At 43.3% G+C, this 27,158-nt stretch overlaps 1 protein-coding gene across 3 annotated transcripts in view; it reads right to left on the reverse strand.

Annotated features, from left to right (window-relative positions):
- Positions 1-675: 675 nt before the first annotated feature.
- Positions 676-27,158, reverse strand: part of MMAA (metabolism of cobalamin associated A) — a 32,847-nt gene continuing 6,364 nt past the window's right edge. Inside the window, exons 4-7 of one of the 3 annotated variants that reach the window (XM_075614162.1) lie at positions 26,064-26,234; positions 21,437-21,522; positions 2,393-2,542; positions 676-1,724 (exon numbers count right to left, since the gene is read on the reverse strand). In XM_075614162.1, coding sequence (XP_075470277.1) covers positions 1,437-1,724; positions 2,393-2,542; positions 21,437-21,522; positions 26,064-26,234 — 695 coding nt within the window. In that variant the 3' untranslated portion in view covers positions 676-1,436. The remainder of the gene's footprint in view (positions 1,725-2,392; positions 2,543-21,436; positions 21,523-26,063; positions 26,235-27,158) is intronic. The other 2 variants (XM_075614143.1, XM_075614153.1) reach the window with 2 other exon arrangements.

Consider the following 27,158-nt stretch of genomic DNA (forward strand, 5'->3'; position numbering starts at 1 on the left):
TCTGGAGGAGGCCAAGTATCTGGGGTATTCTATTGGTAGAGGGTTACTCAAACCACAAACACTCAAAGTAGAGGCGATACAAAATTGGCCAAGGCCAGTCACAAAAAAACAAGTAAGGACCTTTTTGGGGTTAATTGGCTACTATAGGAGGTTTATTCCCAATTTTGCAACTAAGGCAACCCCACTAACCGACCTCACAAAAGCAAGAGGACCGCTAATGGTAAAGTGGTCCCCCGAAGCCGAACAGGCCTTTAGAAGCCTGAAAGAAGCTCTCTGTGCCCAACCAGTGTTGGTCACACCTGACTTCTCCAAAGAGTTCGTAGTCCAAACCGACGCATCTGAGGTAGGGCTGGGGGCGGTACTCTCCCAGGAGTCTCAAGGGGAGGAGCACCCCATCCTTTATTTAAGTAGGAAACTAAATCCCCAGGAGAAAAATTACTCCATAGTCGAGAAAGAGTGTCTCGCAATAAAGTGGGCTGTAGAGACACTCAAGTATTATCTGTTGGGGAGAAAGTTCCGATTGGTCACAGATCATGCACCCCTTACCTGGATGTGTCAAAATAGGGAGAAGAACGCTAGGGTGACCAGGTGGTTCCTAAGCCTACAGCCCTTTAAATTTTCTGTGGAACACAGGTCGGGGCACAAACATGGCAATGCCGACGGGTTGTCAAGGATGCACTCCCTAATATCCATGGTCGCTCACCCCTCGAGGTCTGAGCTGGGGGGGAGGATATGTGACAGAAACCAGGGGTTGGTAATAAACTCCATATACAGGGCTCCCAGGATACTGAACAGTTTCTGTCCTGTCTAAGCTGAACAGGGCAGCCTCGTGGTACAGGCACTCCATTCCACAGTTTGTCTGCTGCCTGTTTTCTGTCACCTGTCATGCTGATTAGAGTTCAGGTATATAAGACCTGTTTCCTGTTTCCTCTGGGCCCCGCCCAAGAGCCTGGAAGGCTGCTGAACTGCAGAGGGGTGAGAAAGCCTCTTTCCCAAATCGCTTCATTCATTCTGTTAGTTTGTCTAAAGACTGCAAAGGTACTTATTTTGTTGGTGGAAGTGGACAAGCCACTTCCAACTCTGAGTCAGGGACATCTAAGTTTAAGTTATCGCTCAGACGAGCAGCTTTTTGTTTGGCTTTGTTTTCTGTTTAAACTGTGGCAGTCTCAGTGCCTGGGACTGAATAAACCAGGCATAGCCTGTTTAAAGGAACAGTACGTGACGTCTCATCATTTAACCTACCCTAAAAGACCGTGTTCTAACAGTCCCGGACAGACGGCGGAGCCCCGGAGTATGCCGTTTGTCACAGTGTCTACACACACACACACACACACACACACACACACACACACACACACACACACACACACACACACACACACACACACACACACACACACACACACACACCTATTCTTGCAGAACAATGCAAAGTTTTAGCTGCTTTCTGAGAAAGCCTTTAGTAACAGGTCAGCTGCAAGTCCAGGTGACAAAACTCCAGTGCGGACTCTTTGTTCAAGAAGGGGGATCTGGTCTTTAACTGCTGGATGGTTTCTGAAATGCAGGAGCACATTTTCCTGAATCAGGTTCCACATCCAGACTCTCTGTTGATTCGTGCGCTTGGTAATCAGCTCTTCGCTTGTGAGCATGCTCATTTGAAACTCCACCATCTTCTTCCAAAGCTCTGAGATCCCTTCTCCGTTTCTAGCAGAAATGCGCATAACCTGGGAAGAATTAAGAGGTATAATAACCTTTTCAAACAAGACTTTTATGGTATTACAGAGCCGGGTTTATAAACTTAGCCCTGTGTTTGCGGGAACTGCATTGCACAGTGCCCTGAACCATCTATTAATCTAGTTTACATACTTAAGGTATATCACGTGCATCCACCAACTCTTCATCATAGACTAAATAAATTAGCAAAGCCATCTAAAAAAAGAAGATTTTCAGATTTCCCCTCTGCAGATCTGCTGCACTCAAGAGTACGCTAAGGGCAGATAATAGCAGAGCAACTCCCCCTACAGTAAATACTGTATTACAGTACGAGAGAAAAAGGTATTGGTGGAGTGCAGAACACCAAAAACATGGTGGGCCAGGCACAGGAAGAGTCATTATGAGGATCAAAAACATAATAACTTCAAGGAGCTACTATGTTAGTTCTCACATTGCAGGTTGTGATCACAGATTTATTTAGTGATGGTGAGTCACTTGCATACCCCTGTCCCGCAAAGAAAACGTCAGGTTATTCTTTTCAGGCAGAAGGAATAAAGCCATTAATTTAAACAAAATGCGGACAGGTTTTTGTGAATATTCTATTGTTTATAACATGACGACCCCGACCCCAGACCATCCCAGACCACCCAAACAGAACACAATTCCCTGGCTTGGTCACCTGAGGTTTCCAGGACTTGGAACGTTTGCGAAGTAGCTTCAATGCACTAACATATTCGGCTTGAATCTTCCGTGCAGGTCCGAGCAAATCCCCGTCAGCCTTTGTTATAACGACTAGGTCCGCCATCTCAATTATACCCCGTTTAATACCCTGAAATATAATGAACATAATAAAATAGGGCATTTTACTTCCATTATCTAACTTCTGTTTTAGACGTATCAAACACTACCAGGGACAGGTTATATTTTATATAAAATGTAAAACTAGTCAATATTGTCAGCAGTATTAATGGGATTTATAGAGTGAGTGTGTACTCTTGAGTATATGTATATAAGACCATTTAATGACACAATAATACATAGAAAAACACCCGAAAATGTGATAGATATAGTCACCATACACTGAATGGATGAAATCCAATCCAGCCCACATATATTTCACAAGTGGAGAATTGGATGTATTAGCGATGTTCCACTTGCTGTAAATAGAGAGATGAAGATTTTTGTGCAGTCTGATGCATGTGACTCCCAGCTGGAAGTGTGTTAAAGCAGCACTTTGAAAACTGCAGCCATGCTGAGAGTGAGACGCTCCTTATCCTCTTTCAATCAGAACACAGACACTTCTTCAGCAGTGATGTAATAAAGGAAGACTTCAGGGCTCATAGAACCCAAAGCAGGAAAAGGTAGTGGGACGGGCACTGCTAATTCAAACAGGCTGGAGGCAAAGTGCTACAAAAAGGGGTACTTTATTACGGCATGACAGCCAATATAAAAACAGGAAGGGTCCTCTGACGCGTTTCGTCCCTTATGGGGACTTTATCAAAAAAATCTTTGATAAAGTCCCCATAAGGGACGAAACGCGTCAGAGGACCCTTCCTGTTTTTATATTGGCTGTCATGCCGTAATAAAGTACCCCTTTTTGTAGCACTTTGCCTCCAGCCTGTTTGAATTAGCAGTGCCCGTCCCACTACCTTTTCCTGCTTTACCTTACCTTCGGAACGAGAGGCACGCAGCAGACCAGGAGCTATCTCATCATACCGGCAAAAGGAGGAGTGCAGAAGAATTCTACTAGCAACTGTGAGTAAATGTGCTCATTTTCAGTGAGACTAAAGGGAGATTTAAAAAGCTCGCCCAGAGGGGGACCGCCGGGTGGAGCAACATACTCACCGGGAACAGGTTAGATGGCTTAACTCCCCTCACTACACGGATTAATAAACTCATGGCTCACTCCACGCTGGAATAATAGGATTGTTTATGTCTCAAGAGGATGTTACCTGGTCAGTATATCACTACTGTTAAATGCTTACAAGCAACACTCAGGATATAGAGCACCCAATTAGGGATTTTCCCTTGTCTACATTGTCTCATAGAACCCAAAGACTGGACTGGATTTCATCCGTTCATTGTATGTTGACTACATCGATCACATTTTTTGGTGTTTTTATACTTTTTATGGACTTATACATTTCTAACAATGACACTCAAATTTTAAATGTATTATTGGGTCATGAAGTTATCTTATATACTTCTATATACGTATGCCCTAGAGTGTGCACTCTCTGTCTGTCTCTATCCTCTTTTTGGGCTCGTTGTCCCTTTTGAGAGCTGTAGGGACTATAGGTCTCATCTGTTATAATATTGTCTTTATTATTTATCACCTCATTGGATACACCTTAATTTTTTGTAACAATTTTTTTATTGGTCACAGTCACAGATAAATTTACATAAAGTAGTGTCGTGGGCCCACAACATTTCTGCTCATTATTTCCAGAGAAGGAACAATAACAGTTTTCCATTTTCAGTAGGAAAAAGAGAAGAGGGGGAGGAGGAGACAAACATGGGAGGGGGGGGGGGGAAGAGGGGGAGGGGGGTATGTGGGCTTGCCCAGAGGTGTATCTCCGGACATGACCACCAAATGTGGGCCATGTCTCCCTTTTGACCACATCCCCTCCAGCACAGGTCCGGTGTGCCGGGGTAGACCTGGCTCAACCTAGCCGGAGTCAGGTACCACTGGAATATCATTTTATAGATGTTTTCTTTTATCGTCGTACAAATTGAGGTTTTAGGGGCTTGCTCCCAAATGTCCTCCCAGTCTTCCAGGTCTATTGGGAGACCTAGTTCGTCCGACCATTTTTGCATATATCGGTGTTTCGGGGGGTCTGATGTCGGTTCCGTGCTTTTGTATATCTGTGATATCAGGCCTCTCTGGTATATGTCTTTGAGACATAGGGTTTCAAATCGGGTCAGCGGGGGGAATGTGGAGGTTTGAGACAGTGAGTGTAGGAAGTGCCTAAGTTGTAAATATTTAAATAGATGAAGGTCTTGGGTCTGGAATTTGTTCTTTAATGCCTGAAAAGTTAGGATCTCTCCCTTCTGCAGTAGATCGGCAACCATCCTAATATTGTGACCCTGGAATTGGTCAAATTGTCTTGTGGAACACCCTGGCGGGAAGTTGGGGTTCCCAAAGAGTGGGGTGAGCTGGGAGGGAGAAGCTAGCAGACCATACTTCCCTATGCTTTTGAGCCATGCGTCCCACGTGCATCTCATTGCTCCGAGGCCAAACCTCTGTGGCCCACTCCCTCTCCCTCCTGTGGTCCAAAGTGCCACTTGGATGGAGTGAGGCTGTGCGTAATGTGACTCTATTGCGAGCCAACAGGCCGAGGCTGGGTCGCAATTCCAAACTACAGCCTGCTTCAATTGTGCTGCGAGGTAATATCTGACTAAGTCGGGGACCCCCATGCCTCCTCTTGCTCTTGAGGAGAGCATCACTGACCTTGGAACCTTAGGTCTCTTATCGTTCCAAATGAATTGGAGCATTAGTGACTGGATGTTCTTTAGAGCCGGGCTTGGCACTACGATGGGGAGGGTTTGGAAGAAATATAGTAACCGTGTGAGTACGTTCATTTTTATGGACACTATTCTTCCAAACCAGGAGATTTGGTGTTTTTTCCACGTTTCCAATGGTTTGCTCGCAGTTTCAGGGGTAAATAGTTCCTCTTTTGGATTGGTTGGGAGCTGGCGTGGCGATGGGCACCCAGGTCTGGGCCTCTCAGGGGGAGGGGTGGGGGGGGGCCATAGGGGATTTTGGAGAGGGGGTGGGAGACAGTGGTGGTGGCGGAGGGGCGGTAGGAGTAGACTGGTGGCATATCGGGGTCAGGGGGAAAAAGGTGGATCCAACCTGATTGTTGCTGGGCCCCCTTGGGTTACGGATATAGTCTGCATAGTCCTCTTCAGTAATGTACAGAAAAGCCCGGGCGCTACCTCAATTTGATTGACTAATTCTAGTGGCTAGTATCCCTGAGACTTTTTTTACCACTACAGCCACCGTCGGAAGCAGGAGGCAGGAGCACAGCAGACCAACCGGACGCGGAGAGTTAGCTGCGCACTTGAGTATCCTGCACAAACATTTTCAGATGGACTGGCTGTTTTTATGCACACCTAGCTCTTGAGTCATTTTGACTAAGTGCTTTTTTAAATGTTTTGTTAGGACTTTGTCCCGTTGTTGTTAATAAAGTATCACGCTTTTCTACCTCTGCACCCCTGTGTATCATCGTGTGATCCAGGCACTATTTGAGTGGTTCAACAAACCCAGTTGAAGGTTTGGATTTGAAGTTCCAGTGAGGGGAGAAGAGATACCAATCAGAGTTTATACTCACACATGGCCGTGTGAGTCTATCACTAACCTTACGGGGTTATATTTTAAATCAACCTCCGCCCCATTACCCCTTCTTTTCCTACTTATATGATATAAAGGAGCAGGTGGGGGATGTGACAGCACTGCAGTTAGGTGCCTTAAAAGATACCTCCCTCCAGAGATCACTCACGCTTGCCCGTGTGAGTGGATGCAGTAATCATCTGCTTTTTGATTTTAATACAGTTGTCTACCCCAGCTATATTTCATTTTATTTCCTGTATTGTTCCTTACGCCATTTGTTCTCGTTTCATTTAATCCTGAGGACAACATCGCTAATCATCCGTGTGGAGAAGACCAGGAACACTCAACCACACAACAGAGGAGAAGAAAAGTATTAAGCGAAAAGAACACCGGAGAGAAGATCCCTAAAGCAAAGACACCTTGATGTGAAAGCATTTACACAAGGCCGTGTAAGTGTTTACGTTATTGCACACCTTACTAAATTTCAACTCACAGCTATATACCGTGCAGTTTTATAAACGTCTGTATAGTCCCTCAACCTGTGCTCCCCCATTTTTTGTTTGTTTCCCTATAGTCCTCTTCAGTAGCCAGGGTTTTCTCTCTGGGGGGCTGTACCACGATCGCCAGGGTCGGAGGCCCCAGGTTGGGGTCGTCACCCTCCGACTCCAGCTCCCCTGGCTCTGGTAGGTGGTGGTAGGGAAAAAAAGGGGGGGGGGTCAGGAGGGGCAGGTAGGGGAGGAGATTCAGGAGGGGGGTGGGTCTAGAGGGGGTGGGGTTGGGGGGAGGGGGAAAGGGTTGGGGGGGAAGGGGCGGGGGGAAATGAGGGGAGGAAAGGGTTGTGGTGGGGGGGGGAATGAGGGTTAGTGGAGGGGGGCCTTGGCTGAGTTCTAGACGGCAGTGTGCTGGGGGGTCTGTCGCTGATTGTCTCTGCGTTTCTCCGCTGGGAATCCAGTTGCAGAGATTGGAGGTAGTAGGGACATCAGGTAGATGGGTGGACTTGGCCTCTCTTCGGGGGGGGGTTTCCCTCTGGTGGTCTTCCTCAAGTACTCGGCGGGTCTGTCGCGGCAGTATGGGCATTAGGCAGGTTTTGGTGGCGCTCCCGGCCCATAGCGGGAGATGAGGTTAGTTGGCTCTAGTGTTGCTTCTGGCTCCCCAGCCGTTCCGAAGCACGGGGGGTCTCAGAGGAGGCGGGTTTGTTGGCCGCGCTTGGGGGAGGTTGCTGGGTTTGTGGAGGGGGTATTCCGAGAGCCTTAAGGAAGTCCCGGGTATCCTCTGGGTCCAGGATGGTTAGAAAGTGTCCATTTCTGGGGACCACTAGTTTGAAGCGGAATCCCCATCTATAGCGGGTGCCTTGAGCCCTCAGTATAGTAGTTAAGGGTTTCATGTCTTTGCGCTTGTTGACTGTGAAAGCGGACAGGTCAGCAAAGAACTGCAGGGTGTCTTCTCCAATTTGGATGTCACCCACCCCTCTGCTAGCCGCCATGATTCGCTCCTTTGCGGTATAGGTATGCATTTTGACTATGATGTCTCTGCGGCGGTTGGGGTCTGGGGATTTGGGACCCAGGGCACGATGGGCGCGGTCCATCAGTAGCTCATGCTCCTGCAGATACGGGACCAGCTTCAGGAAAATCTTGTTCAGGTATGCTTGTATGGCGTCCGGCAGGATTGTTTCTGGCACATTTCTGATGCGGATGTTTTGTCTCCTGTCTATTTTCCTGGTCGTCGAGGGCGTCCCTTAGCTCGTTCACGGGGTTACCAAGCCTGTTCACCTCGTCCTCTGTTGTCGATTGAGTGTGGCAGACCTCCTCTACCTTTGCTTCTAGTGTGTCAGCGCGTGCGGTAAGGCTATCTACGTCGGATCTGAGGCCTTCTATGGCTGAAGCCAAGTCTTCCTGGAACCCCCGTCTGATTTTATTAAATAGGGCCTCAAAGAAGTCTTTGTGCAGTCCGTGTTCAGGCAGTTCAAATTGGATCTGCTCCGCACTTGTCCCAGCGTGGTCGGGGTCCGCGACGCCCTCTTGGGACTCGGCGGCCGGCTCCATCTGGCGTTGCGCGGGTGCAAAGAACTTAGTGACCGTATTTTGGGTCCGCTTGTTCTTTGGCAGCATTGCGCCTTCTTTGGGGGGCGTCTCCGAAAGTCTGATAGTCCCCTCTTTATTATTTTTATTACCTTTTATTTGAGGGGGGGAGGTGTGAGTGTTGCGGAACTTCTGGGGTGTTTCTGGAGCTGCTGAGTATTTATTTATTTGGCTCAATGCTGTGTTGCTGGGGAGGTAGGGGGTTGTGGCACACTGAGGCTCAGGCAGCAGTTGGAAGTTGGTGGTTAGGACAAGCAGCCGTATATCTCTTTAAGGGGGGCTGGTGTCTCAGTGGAGTGCTCCTTTAAGATGGCCGCTTCCTCTCCTGCCGCCACGTGGTGGGTCTCGCGGTTCCTCCAGCCAGGGGGTACTCTCCCCTGCCGGGATCGCCTGATGGGGTATGTATATTTAATTTATTCTGGGGGAGGGGGGCAAGCGGTGACCGGGACCGCAGCGGAGAGATGCTGTTGCTGCTCCGGCTTCCCCTCGGGGCCGCGGGAGGCCGCCGCGGGCGCACTTCAAGGGCAGCGCGCGCAGGGGGGATCCCCAAGCCCCGCAGTTAGAGCGGACTCCGCGGGACACTCTGAGCTTAGCCCCACCGCCTCTCCTACCTCCCGCACCGCTCCCCCTGGCGTTCCTGACTTTGCGTGAGTCAGGGGGAGACTTCCACCGGGGGTCGGGGCTCACAGGAGGCCTCCCAGATCGCCGGCAACCCCTCTCCAAATCGCCGGAAAAGGTCCCTCTTGTGTCCAGCTGGTCTTAGGGGTTCCGGGCTGTAGGGTTTGGGGGGGTATTTGTTTATTTAGATGCTTAATTGATGGTTATACGTTGGAGGGGGCCTGGAGCAAGTCTCTCAGGCAGCCATTCCTGTTGACGTCACCGGAAGGAGTCGATACACCTTAATTTTAAGTATTCATTTGTGTCTTGCACCATTTATATTCATTAGCACACACTTTAGTAGACGTTGACTTCAGCCTCAATATACCAACTTATACCTTATCACTTTCACTGAATATTTCACACCAGTCCCCATCATGGGAGACAAGGCAATTTACACCTTTTTATTACGATCATTCATTGAGCAAAACAATTTAATGAAATAAATTGAAGTTTATTTGCACAAATTCGCTTACACACAATGGAACACAAAATACAGACAAAAAGACACACTTACTGGGGGTCTGGGGTCGAAAACTAGACTTTCCTAGGTGCAGAGAACTCTAAATAAGAGTTTTACCCTGATTGGGACTTATTTGGGAATCTCCTGGTTCCCAAATCGGCGTGAAGTTACACACGCCAGCGCTCCCTTCTCTTGAGAACTTGGACTTTCTTGACCGCGAGTTACCACCAATCCTCAAACTCAAATCGGCATAAAATCCCAGCCGCGTCCACTACGTTCGATTTTGAGAACGTGGGCACAAAAGTGGGGACTTAGTTCCTGGCAGGTTTTTCAGGCTTGAAATCGAAGCCGGTTGCTCGGCTAGTCGCTCAAGAGCAACTTTGAAAAGCCCGCCGCGTTCTACCTGAGACATCCAACCTGATTGGCTCACAAGTTCTTTATAGTAGTCTGAGTTTCATTCACAAGACTCAGCAGCCGATCATTGTGTCGAAAAATTCCCAGCAACCAATCAGAGCCAAGCCGGCTAGAAAAGCCGGGTCAGCGGGAAATCTGGAATAGCCAAGGGACATGAGCAAGTTTGCCACCTCCATCCCTGGCTATCTCAATACCAACCGCTGGGACAGGCTCCACCAGGTCTGGAAGAGCAAGTGGCAGCCCGGACGACTGCCATTGATCTCCAGACCTGGTACAGCATCTTTCCCCGCTGCCCAAATGCTATTCTCACCTCTGACATCCTCTGACTGCTTAGAACTCCTATGTCCAGCAGACTTACCGGCGCCTATCGGTTAGCTCGGGCAGCTTGTTTGGACCTTGATTCCGAATGTAAAAGCACATTACATTATTAATGTATAGCTTAATACACTAAGGTAGATATATACTTCTGAGTCTTTGGGACAGGAATAACAAAGATGTTCTACTTTTATTCTTAGCTGCCTTAGTGCCCATACTCTATCTTTTAGACTCACACTGGACTTTGAGTCCCCCCTCAACCTTATATACAGTTAGGGCACCAACAAACCCTACACTGGTTCTGGGTCACTAGCTGGGTAACCCTCTAAACCTAGGGTTTCCCTCAACTACAGGGATACCTATTGATCCCTGTGCCTCATTCTCCTTTCGGGGCTATGCTGAAGCAGGGTACCCTAGTGGTGAGTCGCGCTTGCGTTTTCAAGGGGAGATATTGCCGGGACAATGTGCCTACATGTATCCGGGAATCAGGCATGATTCCCGGGTACATTTATGGGGGAACCGACAACTCTGGACCCCAACTCCTAGGAACATTCTGTTAACAGATCCTCCACAACCTCTCCCCCCCCCCCCCCTCTCCCTCCCCCCTTGAAACTCATACCCTAGCAATCCCTGCTCGCTGGCATGCCCGGAAAGGGAAAAACACACCAAATACTATTTATTACATTTCATACATTGAAAAATTACAATGTTACTGGGCCCAAGAGCTAACTCTCTTGGACCCTTATACACGGATCAGGGGTAACCAAAACGGGCTTAACCTTTATTGGAGAGCCTGGTTACCCCTTACCGTCACAGTCACTTTTAATTTTTTTTACTATATTGTGCGCACATTTTTTTTTGAGCGCAGATCAATTTTTGGATTTTTGACACACACACACACACACACACACACACACACACACACACACACACACACACACACACACACACACACACACACACACACAGCGCTCCTCCCAAACTAATACCAAAATTAGTGATATTTCTACATTTTTTCCCTAAGGCCGCGGCCATGGTGCGACCGCCGCAAACAAATGGCTGTGAGCCAATGGGTGCGGCCATAGAGCTCGTGCACGAGAGTGAGGTTGATTTTTTGCGTGACAAAATCTTTTGATTTTGTCACGCGACGGCCTGGTCATGTGCGCGGTTCAGCCAATGAGGGCGAACCGCTCACATGACATCACAGGCACGCCTCCAACAAGCCTTTTAATTTTGACACAAGTCCTTTTTTACGCCTTCCCGTGGCGTCTCCTCCTCCAAATCGCACTGGCCACAAATCGCCTATGCAGCAGGCACGCGCGAGGCCTAAGGCCTCGGACATGGTACTGTAGACCGAGCAGACGCGTCCGCACGCTGAGCGAACAGACTGCCTTAAGGCAGCGTTCGCTTCCATGCGGCGTGCGGAAGCTGGAGGGGGCGCGCATTGTGCGAGAAATCAGTTAAACTGATTTCTCAACGCGACAGACAGGTCACGTGAGCGGTTTGCCCAATGAGGGTGAACCAGCTCCGTGACGTCACTAGGAACGTCCCCCATGGCTCGTCTGGTATGGCCAGGGAAAGCACCCGCTTTCCCTCAGCCTTCGCGCGGGCTGAGGCACCATGTCCGCAGCCTAAGTCTAATAACAAAGGAGTCAGCCAGTTGCATCTTTTGATCAAAATATTATTAAAGCCTGCTAACCCTGTCAAGGTAAATCTCCCATACAGCAGGTACCTATACTAAACACAAAATTATTGTCCTATGGACTAAACTTTGTAATATATGTGCAAGTGCCTAAAGGAGAAATAATGAATTTGTGATCCAGTGCAATTAGAAACTGGCATAATGGTTCCCGTAGCATTACGAAGGAAAACTGGGTGCACAAGTTCACAAAACTGTTTCTCTGTAACACTCATCTCCGTTTCCACCTCCTACAGTATATTGTCCCCAAGTACAGTACATCTATACCTGAAAAGTGTAGGGTCTGTGGATCACCATTGTGCACCTCATGGAAAAGAGAAAGGAGGTAAGAAATGTTTGCCCTTCTCACAAAAATTATTATTTTTTAAAATATATCTCAGATGTTCAAAAATCCTCATCTTCAAAGGTTTTAGTCTTATTTATACTGTATATTGTAGGCCACACGTGCATTGAATTAAATCAATCACAAGTGCAGTATTACAATTAATGAAAAATTCTATATCAAACATTTTCCAGTTGTACGAGATCTGAAAGTCTTGGCAGATAACAGATTTACAGGCCTTGCAGCTTCAACACTTAAAACGACACTTAGGTCTAGCAATTGGACCAAATGGCACCTTACTACCCAGACTTTTTAAATGATTAGGTGCCAACATGCCCTTGAAATCTTTAACTTTATTAAACACTACCATTTGTCTCGTAGATGTTATTTAGTATAGGATCTACTTTAAGGATATTACAATGTTTTGAAAGGATATTTTGTATGCCACTATGTGCTCCATTAAATTTAGCGATGAAGAGGAGTATCGAGATTCTTTTTCACAATGTTATCTTTTTATGAAGAAATTCACCAGAATTAGCCATTATACCCCCTCACCCCAAGAGTCAAACACATGGCTTTTGCAGATCAGACCATCATTACTCTTGCCAGTTACATTTAAATTTGTATTGCCATTGTTGTTGTTATATTGTACAAGAGAAGATTTATTACTAAAGTGACTAGCTTTATCGAAGGCCTTACTATCATAACCCTTCTTCAAAAACCTTTTAGGAATTGTGCTTTATCCAAAAAGCAGGCTTCCTCTGAACAGTTCCTCTTAAGCCTGAGGAACAGACTATAGCAGATGTTATGAATCATTTGCTATCGTGATTGTTCGTGGGATCTAAATAAGAATTGACATTCACTTCTTCAAAGAAAGTGCGGATATAAATTCTCGTTTTTTCTAAAAATCTCAAGGTCCAAAAAATGTATCCTTTCATTATCAATTTCACAGGTACATTTTAGATTAAACTTATTATCATTGACTCTCATGACAAAAGACCACACAGAAAATGTATCCCCATCCCAAACATCATCCATGTATCTCCTCAACAGGATGAGCTGTGGGGAAGATGCACCAGCACATTGAATGGAACACTCCTCCCATCATCCCATGTATAGGTTGGCGAACAGCAGGGCAAAGCAAATGCCCATCGCTGCTCCTCAAAGCTGCATGTAGAACTGAGACTCAAAAAGAAAAGCATTATGTTGTAATAGAAATAAAATACTGTCAATACTGTCAATAATAAATGTTCTCTAATAAAGACAGGCTATTTGCGATTTGATGAACCTACTAGAAGAAAATGAAGTTAAAGATAAACCTGTTATCCCTACCAATCTAAAGGTCATTATCTAGAAATATTTGGGAAACTAGTGGAGGAACATTTTATGAGATTATGTAGTCGGAAAATTAAATCCAGGGGTAATTTTGAGGCTCATGAGAAATGAGCTATTAATGATTTCAACACAAAAGAGAGGGGGTCTCTGCTCAGCCTTGTATTAACTTTCCAGAGGGGTGCTATCAGGGGAAAGTATACATGCACAACACGAAAGAGAAAGGATCACTGTCAATGCACACTCGTCTACTTATTGAAAAAAAAAATTCTTGGCATGAAAGAAACACAAAAAACGGTAAAAACCTAATACTAGTGCTGGTGTGCACAGTGAATAAATTCTCTGCTTAGTAAAGCGATTGATAATTCTAATCCTTTAGGTGGGCTCAAGGTGTGTGGTCACACTATTGTTCACCACGAAGGGGTTAAACGATCTCCCAACGGTGAAATTCAATAATGCGATCCTTATATTAATTGTTAATATTCAAATGTCAAGTATTGTGTATGCAATGCTACAATACTGGGTTAACGTAGTTGCTAGAAAACCTATACCTCCCTAATGGAAAAGTGGTATGATCATATGTTCCTACACCTGCTAGATATATTCAAACTTCATAAGTTTCTGTGATGATTTTGCTATAGCCCTTATAATATATCATGGGAGATTGATGGTTAACACACGGCGGGAGCCACATCAGACCACCTGGTACTTTATGATCTGAAAGGTCTAATATTGGGACAATATCCGTCATTGATTGGACTTCCATATTCACTCCATTGGACTTGTAAGGCGCCGGTTTTTCTTTTGCTTACATCTTGTCATCTGATTTGTACAAATCAGTATTTCACCAGGCAGCCTAGCCTACTAATTAAGGGGTATTCCTAATGAGGTTTATTATTTGCAATTTTTAGCGCTGATTATACACTGTCTTTTTTCTTTGTTTCCTGGATGATTTGCTGATTTGTACTTGGAGGGTTTGGTAGGACGACCGCTCTTGGGTAGAGTGACTGTTGTCTTAAACAGTCTCCATTTCTAGACTGTCTGTCTGCCAGTGGATTGGTGGAGCCCCAAATCCTTAGAAATAGTTTTGTAACCCTTTCCAGACTGATGAGCATCAATAACTGCTTTTCTGAGGTCGTCAGAAATTCCTTTTGATTGTGGCATGACGAGTTTCCACACATCGGTATGGTGAAGACCAAACTCACAAAGTTTCTGATCTTTATATAGGGTGGGGCCTCCCAAACTCACACCTGAAGATCTACCTAATTATTTAAACACCTGATTCTAATTGTGCCCTTTAATTTAGCTGATAAAACCAGGGTTTCACTTGCACATACCCTGATTCTTTATTACTCATTGTTTGTCCAATTCATACATCATTTTGTTACGAAAGACATGGAATTGGTTAATATAAACGCTATTGGATAATTAAGAAAAGACTGGATTTTGATTCAAGAAGGTGATCATGGAAAAACTCTGGAATTTCCATGATCATCACAAATTTTTCTCGCCACTGTACATACAGTACACAGCATCCCTGAGGAAGGTCCACATGGGGACCAAAATGTTGGGTTTGTTATGTGATCATAAAAAAATTCTGTATTCAGATTTCCAGTGCTGGTTTTTCAACAGTCTGATGATTTTATTTGTGTCTATTTTCATTGAGCGTGCACGTAATTGTTCTTAAGGACATTTACTCTACCATACTGGTTGGAATTCTGCACGTCTATCTGTCTTACAGTTTATATACACACGTGAAAATAAAAACTTTTTTTTTTTTTTTCCAAAAAAATTATAAACAATCAAAAGCAAATGAAAAACATGCCAATAAAATGCAGGGGTTGTTTTTTTTTTTTTGCACGTTTAACCATGTCTCCCTAGAAGGGTAATGCTAGTTTTATGCGGTTTAGCAACTTATTCTAAAAACAAATTGTATCATCACATTACTACATTAAAAGAAATAACCAGCGTGAAAAACAAATTTGTCCTTGGGATGCATGTCCTCTTCTTGTGCATTTTACATTCTACAAAACCTGACACCTGTTTCAATCTGAGACACACATTTGAGCTCTTCAATAGTTGAAATAGGAAGGGAGACAAGGAGCCCACTTACTTGATGATTCAAAACTTTCCAGACAAAGGACTAAACCAAAGGTTGATTTGCATACTCCTTTTTACTGTCTGCAACTTGGTGATTTAAAACATCAGTTACAGAGCAATGTCACATAAAACTTCCTGTGCGCTACAGGAAGCAGACAGAGGTGAACGTTAATGTAAGTTACAAGCCATTGAATCTAATTCACATGGAACATAAATGATTGCTCCCATATGGTCAGTTATCTTGAGCCAAAGCATCTGATTTACAGTCACTGGCTAACTGGGTAGATAAATATTTTAAAAAGTCTCCGGATGGACGGAGATAATATATCAACGTTAATCCAATTTTACACAGATGAGAAAACACTGCAAGATTAATGAAAAATAATCAATCTATTTTTTTTGGCAATGGGAAACAGCTAAACTAGAAAGATTTTGGCACTCAAAATATACTGAAGTAATTACGTGACAAATTCTACTATCTGTAAAGTATTCATGGTTCACTTTTATCTGGTGCGTCTCATGTATCAAAGATTAGATCGTAAGATCTTCACAAATGGAGATAGTAAATATATCTGAAGGTGAAGCTTTACAAGAGGTATACTGCTCCCCGGAGTTCGTAGTCATCTCAGTAAAGCTAACAGGCAAACGAGATAGCCCAAATGTAGCACTATGTGCAGAGCGCCGTAGGTGTTGACACACACAAAAACAAAATTGTAGACTGTAGTTGATCTGACTTTTGAAACATGGGAATCTAATAATAATAATAATAATAATAATAATAATGCAAAACTAAAAAAACGAAAAAAGGCTATATTGAAAGCATCAGGCAGGTAAACAAGGAGAAAAAAAAGGTGGTGAAATAGCAGCCTGGTAATGGTAGCCCAATCATAGTCCCTTATAGACGAAGCTAACTTGCCACCTTCCATTGATGCTCAGTCAAAGTTTTAATAAATGAATTAAACACGAAAGATACACACACCAAGCGCACCAAGAATTAGTATACACTCTAAAATATCCAAACCACAATCAGATATGAAATTAGGTGTAATCGTCAATTTAATGATAAAAAAAGGGTCTGCACTCAGACCGTGGACAAACATTAACCGCGGTTCCAACACCGCTAGACTAATACAGTAAACACATGTAAAATATCATAAAAAAGATACTGTATATGCAAATGCAGCAAAAAATATAATCTCCAAGGTCTTGAGACTAATTGAATAACACCTAATAATAATGAGATGCCCCTGCTGCACAATTGAATGAGCTGAGAGGGGGGGGGGGCAGTAATGACCTGAAAAGAGTACGCTTGAACCGCTTGTAGGCGTGTTATTGTCCGAACCACGCCATCCACGGAGAAGCACTTTGTTGCGAAAAATGCGTTGAGGTCACGTGGAGCTACTCAATGCGCTTGCTGATTGGCTGGGGCTGGGTGTACCAGGAAGTGTTCGCTGTGACTCCCTCTCCGTGGATGGCATGGTCCGGACAATTACGCGTCTACAAGCGGTTCAAGCGTACTCTTTTCGAGTCATTACCGCCCCCCCCTTTCAGCTCATTCAATCGTGCAGCAGGGGTCTCATAATTATAAGGTGTTCTTCAATTAGTCTCACGACCTTAGAGATTGTATTTTTTGCTGCATTTGCCCATATGTTTTTTATGATATCTTTTTTATGATATTTTACATGTGTTTACGGTATTAGTCTAGCGGTGTTGGAACCGCGGTTAATGTTTGTCCACAGTCTGAGTGCAGACCTTTTTTATCATTAAAATTACGATTACACCTAATTTCATATCAGATTGTGGTTTGGATATTTTACAGTGTATACTAATACTTGGTGCGCTTGGTGTGTGTGTGTATCTTTCTTGTCTTTTGGGGTCCCCCTTTTTTGGGAGACCCCTCTTAGGAGCGTTTGGGATGGGCTCCTGCACACCCAGCTGTAAACGGATTATTTCAAAATTGGAGAAGATCCATGACAGCTGGAGTACGGAACTTTTAATAAATTTTAATGAATTAAACACCACAAAAAAAAAAAAAAATGAAATCTTAAACACTTTCATTTTGGGAAATCAAACTGGTAGGTGGTGAAACGGTAAACTGGCCTGACATAACTGGAGGCCATCTGAGAAAAGGAACGCTTTTCCCTCCCTCCCAGCAGCTCTGTGTCACTGTGTGTGTCTGACACACACACACACACACACACACACACACACACACACACACTCTAGTGTGCATTAAAAGTAGGGGTGACTTGCTCCGCCCCCGCACGGCATCTGCCTCCTGCTCTCTGATGTGGCTTTCCCCCTCTGCTCACTCAGCGGTGGTGATTTCACCTGCCGATCACCATCGCTGCAAGCCCCAGTGCGCTAGATCGGCTTTAATACCTTGGGGAGCGCTATGGTGAGTGACATGTCAGTCATTACTGTGCACCACGCAGGCGCCAATGGGAATATATATACACTCAAAGAAAAAAGCGCAGAGGAACACCAATAGCTTAATAAAGTTTAAAATATATTAATCTAAAGTACAAAAACAATAGTGCTCTCATGTTTATAACAACATTAAGAATTCTCACTGTACCAGTTGACGCTGGCCTTCTGCGTCTGTATTTTGCGTCTACAGTGTGCTGTTCTGTCAGCAAAGGCCCTCCGGGAGAAGCCTTCAGTGGACAGAAAGGATCCCCGCGAGTCATTTCAGGTTCATATTCACTGGGACTTAAATCCATGCGATAATGGCAACACACACGGAGAAAATGGCTGAGCAGACAGAGGTAGGTGTGGTGCACGGTAAAGGGTAAATAGTTACAGTCTGTAAGTATCCCAGTTGGTCTTTTCCTGAAGAAGATCCCACTGGGGACCGAAACGTCGGGCGTGTGTGTGTGCATTTTGGACACAATAACCCACTTTTTGTGATTATGTCTTGTGCTGTGCCAGTATATTGGATCTCTAGGGATCCTTACAGACTTTATATATCATCTAAATAATCATTGCCTAACTGTGAAACAGAATGCATGGTTGCTGTACCCAAATGGGATGTAGCACAGTAGAGACTTTACAAAACACTACCCCATAAAACAAAATTACAGATTAGGGAAACTTTACAAGGAAAAGACCCAGAGCAAGAAAAAAGCCTAAAGATAATCACAAATAAAAAATGTATAAAGAGAAATTGGGACAAAAGGGGGGAGGGAAGAAACAGAATTCCCTCTAATATCCCAAAAAGACTGACAGAGAGCCGACGATTCCCTAATAAAGGGAACCAGATCAAGGTCTTCGTTCAGACCAGCAGGTGTCATGGTGTGTAATTTGAAGATCCAGTATGTCTCCTTTGTGGATAATTTATTCAGTCTATCACCTCCTTTATGATCAATATTTACATGTTCAGCCCTTTAAACAAGTCCTACCACTCCGACCCTGTGTATGGTGTTTCATAAAATGTCTGGAAAGGCTACGCAAAACAAAACCTTTCCGCATATTGCAAACTTGGTCCTGTATCCTTTGCTTTAATATCCTTTGGGTTCTACCCATATATTGATATCCGCAAGGACACCCTATAAGATAAATATTCTGTTATTTGAAAACGGACGTTTCCATTTTTCCAACCTCAAACAGTCTTATCTCCATTTCCAATCTGACAAATAAAACAGTTGCTACATTTAAAGTATCCTCTGGGTTTGTTATTCAACCACAATCCGTCACCATTCTTAATAGGTTTTACATTGGCAATAGAATAGGGTCGCAAAGCAGAACCTGCTAATGTTTATTTACAGTATTTCTTATTTTATCACTAAACTCATTTGAAAAACTTTTTTTTAGGTTTAATATCTAGATGCCCACTTCTGTCCAGATCTCTGGCTCTCAGGAAAATCGCTTTCTAAAGCACTAAAATGATAACATCTCTCTATAAGTTATGGTGGGTGAAAACGTGACAAAAACCCTCCACCATAAAGGGTACAGCAAATATAAATATCACTTGTGAGCACATTCCCATGTCTCAGACAGGTCTGCTTTCCCCAAAATCTCTTAGCATACTGTACAGTGCTTTCACTGCAGCCAGGGATTCTGGGAAATGATATGCAAATGAGCACACAATGTGTCACCTTTTACTTAATGTCCATTTTAACATGGACCCCTATAAGCATATGCCTGCCGTTTTACACAGCTTTCAGCACAGCCTGGGTTAAATGAAACCAACATCTCTCAATATACCATTGTTTCAGATCTCTTGCCCGATTTGAATAATCACCAATATTGCTACAGTTACGCCTTGCTTGCTGAAATTAACTAAAATATTTCTCTTCCAAACCTCAAAAGGTAGCTGTTACAATCTACTTATTTCAAATAATGTTTTAGTGGTAACGTGCTCAGTGGAATTGGCCTCTATGGGCCTCATGCAGAGAGCAGCGCTATTTAGAATTGGAGAGGGGGAAAAATTTTAGCTTTTTTGGAGAGTTTTTATCTCCATATGCAGAAAGGGCAGAAAACTGCCTTTCTGCATATGGAGAGTTTCAACCAGCGCTATGAGCGCTGTTGAAACTACTGGGGAAAAAATTGCGTTTTTTTTTTTTCCCTCTCCACCGGCCGCGGAGCGCCAGCTGCTTGGTGGAGAGGGAAAATGTTGAAAATCGCGCCATTTTTTTGGCGCGAACAGCCACTAGATGGCGATCGCGGCTCTCTGCATACGGCAGAAAAAAACACTGGAGAGATTAGAAACTCTCCAGCCGCGCGGCGAATTTCAAGCAACAACAAAAAAAAATGGCGCTTTTTTTTAAACTTGCCTTTTCCGGCGGTTTAAAGCTCCATTTTCGCCGGAAAATGGCGAGATTCCTTTTTGCGCTGCTCTCTGCATGAGGCATATGTCAATCTAAAAAATTGATACATGCATTTATCACTGACAGCAGGAAATACAATATTCCGATAATTTGTATTGATATAATTTACAAATGGATTAAACGTAATTTCCTCTCCGTGACAAATGATAAGCACATCATCGATATAGCGATTCCAAACAACTATTTTATCTTGATAGGCGTTATTCTCCCACACAATATTCTGCTGATTAGCTGGGCGCTCCACTACAAACTGTTACGTGTATCCTTTTTTTCTTAAAGCTGCAGTTCAGTCAATATCCTGCATGTGTGTTTTTTTTTTAATAAATCAGTTCTGTAGTAAGAAAAAATACTTTTAGCATTTTCTCTTTTTAAAAAAACAACTTTTAAAGACCAATTTTCTTGTATTCTATTTTAACAGCCATTTGCTAAGGCACTGCCCCTTCATGTCCTGTCACAAGCCCTGGCACACCCCTTTGTCAGCCCTGCCCTCCCTCTAGCACAAGTCAGTGCAGGAATGCTCATGAATATTCATGAGCTTCCACTGACAGACAAGCAGAATATAAACAGATCCCTTCACTAATTATGTCACCAAATTTCGACCTATCAATACATGGAGAACGAATTGAGCTCCAGCTATACAGTTCTTTAGGTAATTAGAGATTGCACACATAAAACTATTGAAGTAAAAAAATTAATTTAAAAAAAAAAAAGACAACTGCAGCTTTAATGAGCAGCAGTGCTTTCTGTTATTTGGCGTTTGAAGACTTCACGCTTCTTTTTTTTTGCACTGGGAGCATTGTTTAATGGAAAACTGATATGCAATAATCTATTAAACCTATGAAATGTCTTTTTCTCTTTGTTCTTTATTAGACATGCTAAGATATTGCTGTATAAGATGTTACAATTCTTTTGCATGATGTAGTTATCCAACATGCTGCTTCGATGTGGCGAGACCCTCTCTCGAACAAAACATGAGCTAAAGAGCTGCAGTACATAGCATATTTCAGCTCCAAATGTGTACAAATTGTTGCCAAGTGCTTCAACTGTGCACCACTCTTCTAATGACTCACATAGTGAATCTATATTACAAGCAGCTACTACATTAAGACGTTTGAACCCGAGCACTCCTGCCAACCACAGTAACTAAACCTCGGTTAACGAATTCCCATTGAAATACTTACCTGCAACTCATCTCCTCCTGCTGGTGGAAGCAGCAAGACAAACATATCAACCATGTCCGCCACAGCAAACTCAGACTGGCCCACACCTGCAGAATAAAAGACACAATTTAAATGTCATCGGCGTTTACAAGCCGAATTAATCAGGTATCCTCTTCTGCCAGTGGACCTTTCAGGCAGTCAGACAATAAGATGCTATATTTGTGAAGTTAAACTGTTTTAGTTAAGAACATACAGAGCACTATAGCAAAGGGTTTGACCCAGGGAAATTTAGGCTCTTTGTAGATTGTTGCAACTGACCAACGCTTAAAATGATGCATTGATGCAGTATTTACATATGCCATGAAAAATTACCATGATTTAATTGCAATTTTTATGTTCTGTGGCATTCTTGTGGTTAATAGGCCTATAATATTCTGGATGAATGTGGCTGTGTCAACATATGATATCCTGAGTGATGGTATCACACTAGATAAGACTTGACTGAACCTGAAAATGTTTGTATAATTACTTCATTAAGGAGGACTCTCTTATTACTGTTCATGGTCTAGATCAGAGGTCCTCAAGGACCACCAACAATGCAGGTCTGAAGGATACCACTGTTTGAGCACAGGTGGTCAGTCAAATGATTGGGCCACCTGTGCTAATGAGAGGATAGCCTTCAAACATGTACTGTTGGTGGTCCTTGAGGTCTGGCGTTTGGAACCTCTGGTCTAGATGCAGCTTTTAGATCACTTTGCATTCGTTTTCTTAAATAATAAACACACCACAAACAAAACCTAAGGAAAAATACACACATTAAACAAATCCAGAGAGCTTGGGTGAATAGATCTTGACCTCGTGTATATGAAATCCGACATGATGCAGAATCCATAATCTTACGATTTTTAAATCAACATAAAATATATGTGTATGTTCCAAGAGAGGAGGAGGTTTCTTGGCATACACGTTTTTGTTTTTCAGAAAGCAGCACATATATTATTACGAAATTAAGACCAAAGATTTGAAGTTTTCAGCTATGTTGTAAAATCTCACTCACCGTGAGCCTCCATCATTCAGGAAAGAAATCTTTAGCCTAATTACTAAAATTGATTAAAAAAAATAAAATAAAATACAAGTAATAAAAATTGAGAACCATCAATAAAATTTGACCCCTGGTTTATAGGTAATTTTTCTACTCTCTATAGGACAGGCAGCCAATTCCTGTAAATTACCTTTACGCGAGTAAGTTAGTGATTCACAACTTTATTTTGTGGTGTACTGCTATAATAGAACCAACCTTCCTGTTCCACCAATATGTTACTGGTGTGAAAGGAAAGAGTGACATTATGACCCATAAAGAAGCATCCTCGGTGACACGAAACGTACATTGGTACAGAGACAGACGTCACTTGGTCACACGTAAGCCAAAAGGGAATCGGGCATCTCTGACTGATTAAAACGCCAACGGAGCACCGTTCCTTCCATGGGGCGCTTCTTTGTAACCTATTATTAGGAGGCTGTTGCCTTAGAATTTGGCTACTTAATGTTCACAACGGAGGATGTAGAGGAGCTCTTAATAGGGACAATTCTTCCATCTATTCTACCAACTCTGTCCCTCTCTCTCTTGCTACATATACAGACTAGTTTATTTAGCTGTTTACATTTATCTAGCCATATCATTGTTGAGAACTCTGTTGTGGACATATAATGAATTAGTGTTACAATAATCCAGCACTACTGTACAGTAGGTCAGAGGCCCCTTTTGAACTTGTGTAGAAATTGCAACATTTTAGCCTTATAATAACCTGCTGCTGCTACAAAAAATGTATCACTGTGAGATAAACTGAAAGTCCACTGAGACTGTGCAACATTTTATTGCTAGAAGTATTCAATACTGGGGAATCTTCCAATTCTAATGAAGTATACTTAGTAGCAGAATGAACAAAGAGGATTTTAAATGATATGGTCCCCTTGTTATCTATATGTACACCAGCTCTAGTATTACAATATATTAACATTTGACTGGTGGCATTATTATTGAGTGACTTATGATATGTACTGTATATACCCTCTATTGACTCACTATACACTGGCTATCGCAAATACAAGACTTTTAACCATTTCTTATTTATACACTATGGTTTTAACTAGAATTATTCAAATTTAATTTGAATTTTGTGATGATTAAAGATGAATGTGATGGTTATATACACCCATGGGGCCTTGAATGCAGATATAGCAGTGATCTTTTCTCTTTACGCTTTTCATTCCAGTTACCGGCTTTGCACTGCCCTAAAACTATAGGCTGAGAAAGGACGTTTCTTTAACTTGTTGTGAAAGTGTATGTATGCATGCGTGACAGTGAGGGGTTAACCAGGCTCACAATAAAGGTTTAAGTCAGTTTGATTACCTCTGATCCGAGTTTTGGGGTTCGGGAGTGTCAGCTCTTGAGCCCAGTGATTGTAAATGTATTGTATAAAATTGTGTAAAATTAAACGACAATAAAGAAATGTGTGTTTTTACCTTTCCAGGTGTGCCAGCAAGCAGAGATTGCTGGGCTACAAGTTTCAAGGGGGGTTTTACGGAGAAAGTGTTGTCAGAATGTGTCTAGCTAGTCGGGGTCCAGAGTTGCTGGATACCCCAAAAATGTACCCGAGAATCAAGTCTGATTCTCGGATACATTGAGACACATTGCTCCAGCAAAATCTCCCCTTGAAAACGCTTGCGCAACTCACCGCTGGGATTCCCTGCTTAAGCACAGACCAGAAAGGTAAAAGCCACAGAGGATGCCAGAGGTGTGAAGAGCATTTGGGCAGGAGGTTTAGGCTGAGCACCCACGTCCTGGGATGAATGGAAGTCCTCAGACTACCATTTGCCTTCCCAGACTCTGAGGAGCCTAAACCAGCAGGGGGCTTCTGCATACCAAGTGGCAGAGAGGTGGCAAGCTTGCACATGCCCTTGGCTGATGCAGAAGATCCGCTTGCCTGGCTTCATTAGACTGGCATCGCTCTGATTGGCTGATAAGAAATTTCCCACGCTCGGACTGGCTGTAATATTTCATGAATGAACTCTGAAATACTATAAGAAACCCTCAGCCAATCCGAAGATGAGATTCTAAGCGCCAGAACATCAGCGGCAAATTTGAATGTATGAAAAGATGCTCTTGGAGCAACAGCAGCGAGCCGGCTTCAGAAATTTCAGGTCGAAATATTTTTTAAGTCCAGCTTTTTGAGACCAGGTTTACAAATTGACTGTAGCGCTCGTGGCTAGTATTGCAAGTCGAAAATAGTTCCAGGACGTTTGGGACAATCCCGGTCAAGGGATTACAGCACCTCCGGAGGAGTGGTGGCGTCAGGAACTTCATGCCGATTTGAGTTCCAGGACATTTCGGGCCAAGTCCCAGTCAACCTAAAACTTTGTTTTACATTCTAGACCAGACCCCCTGTAAGTGTGTCTTTCGCGTGTATTTTGTGTTTCACTGTGTGTTAGCCTATTTTAAGTGAATAAATGATCATTTGTTTTACCATCTTGTTTTGCTCAATGCTATGATCCCGGTATAAAAGGTGTAAATGCCTGGTCTCACGCGACACTAGCTATACCCATAAAATATAGACACAGGAGATATATAGAGTGGCATAAAAAGAGGGAAAGATTACATCCCGGGAGTAGATACCACCACAATTTTGCAATGATAATTATAAATGCGTTCTCCATTGACCAAATGGATTCTTGACCACACAGCGACTAGGAAACCCTGAGGTAAAGGGGAGCTCAACGAGGTGGGGCCACTCCTAGAGGCTGAGTCGCAGACCCGGCAATCTAGTATAAGCAAGTTACCAGAAGAGAGGTAGATGAAGTGAGCCGTATCCGCCCATCAGTGAACGAGGTCGCGTTCTGGACCCCCCCCCTCCCCGCCCTTCCCCCCATCCCGTTAACCTGACGTCACATCTGTTGGTCTGTTGAGTCTGTCACGTGTGTCACGTTCAGTGTTTGGAAACAAGGAAATGGTGGAGTTATAAAAGCAAATGGATTGTGTTATAATGTATGCACCAAAACACCTAATAAAATTATAGTTATAAAAAATTAAAAAAAGAGGGAAAGATTAAAAAAAAAGTTCAATAAAATATTGTAAGATAGACAGAGGACAGCATAGCAAGTGAATAAGAGTATCTGTCTTTCACTTTCAGTCTCAAACTGGTTGAGTGGATGCCAAGACATAGAAACAGAGAGACAATTTTACTTCATGGTGCCAAGTTTTAGATCAATCAAGTGGATGGGTTCTAAGGCACTCTAGCACTGTTGAGAAAATCTGGCTCAGAGAGATAGAAAGTGGATGAGAGCAGGGCAATGACATGGAGACATTTGGTAAATAATGCACAAAGACAGAGCAAATGAGATATACACATACATACATACACATATATATACATATACATACACACACACATCTGTACATGTGGGTGGATGTATGTATATATGAGAGAGTAAAAAAACAAAAACAAAAAAACAACAACTGGAGAACAGGTGGTGGGAGAGGCAGTGGCACCAGCTGTATGAGCTCTATGCCTCTGGTTGCATGGCAGTCCAAGGCTTACATATACCACGTGTTAGATGCTATTTATTTAGCGTGTTCAACTACATGCCGTACCTACAGTCTCCACAAGAACAATATTGTAGCCGCCTCCTTCGCAGAGCAGAATAGCTTCATTGGTGGTTCGGGTGACACCTCCCAATGTCCCTCTGGTGGGAGAGGGCCTGATGTAGGCATTCATGTCTCTGGAAAGCTCAGTCATTCGTGTTTTATCTCCAAGAAGGGAGCCTACAATAATTATAGAAGGGGGGGAAAAAATAACCCTGTCAGGCTTACGTTCTGTATGCAATGATTAAAGAAGCTCCCACAATGGCGTAATAACATCGTCATTCAGGTAGAAACAAGAAGATGACTCCTGCAGCACATTATGATTACTTAGCAATAGTCGATAACTTAAGATTACTGGAAACTGTCATCTTATAAAACAATAGTGCTTTATGTAATAACAATGGCACAAAACTTTTTTTGAATCCGTGCTACACACTGCAAATGTAATCATGGCTGCAGTGGAGGGGTCTGAGGCTTTCCACCCAGGTCACAAATCTTGTGAAATTGGCGCTTTTTTGGAAACATGCGAGTTGCCCAGAACCAAGCCAGAGCACAGTAACAATTCGGCAAACATTTTAAAGCAGCAATTCAGGTATCATTTTTTTTTTATTATTACAGGATTGAATCAGGGGATCAAGTGCACTGAACCAAACTGATTTCAGCTCCAGCCCCCCCCCCCCCTCACTTGTGACTGATCTGTGACTCATTGTCGAAAAAGCAACTGAATTGTGGAAATGTGTGATTTCTGAGAATCTTTTAGCCCTTAAGCTGCAAACTGGTTTGCCAGAAATCGATTTGGCAAAAATAATAATAAATAAGTTTTGCACATCTCTAGTCTGCAGCTATCCCATGCTGCAGTATTCATCTTACAGTCAGGGTATTATACCTCTCCTGTTCTTGATAGGACTCCATTAGATCGCATACATACTTTAAATAATGCTCACCAAATGATCTAAACTCACATTTAACAATGGAGTATATTTATTGCAAATACTCTGCATATTAGACACTTGAAGGCAAATGAAACATAAAAAAGGTATAATAATAGAAAGTACAAATTACTGAAAGTGGGATAGAGATTACAGATATATCTCAAGTCATAAA

This window comes from Ascaphus truei, chromosome 1, assembly GCF_040206685.1.
Source record: "Ascaphus truei isolate aAscTru1 chromosome 1, aAscTru1.hap1, whole genome shotgun sequence".
Taxonomy (NCBI): domain Eukaryota; kingdom Metazoa; phylum Chordata; class Amphibia; order Anura; family Ascaphidae; genus Ascaphus; species Ascaphus truei.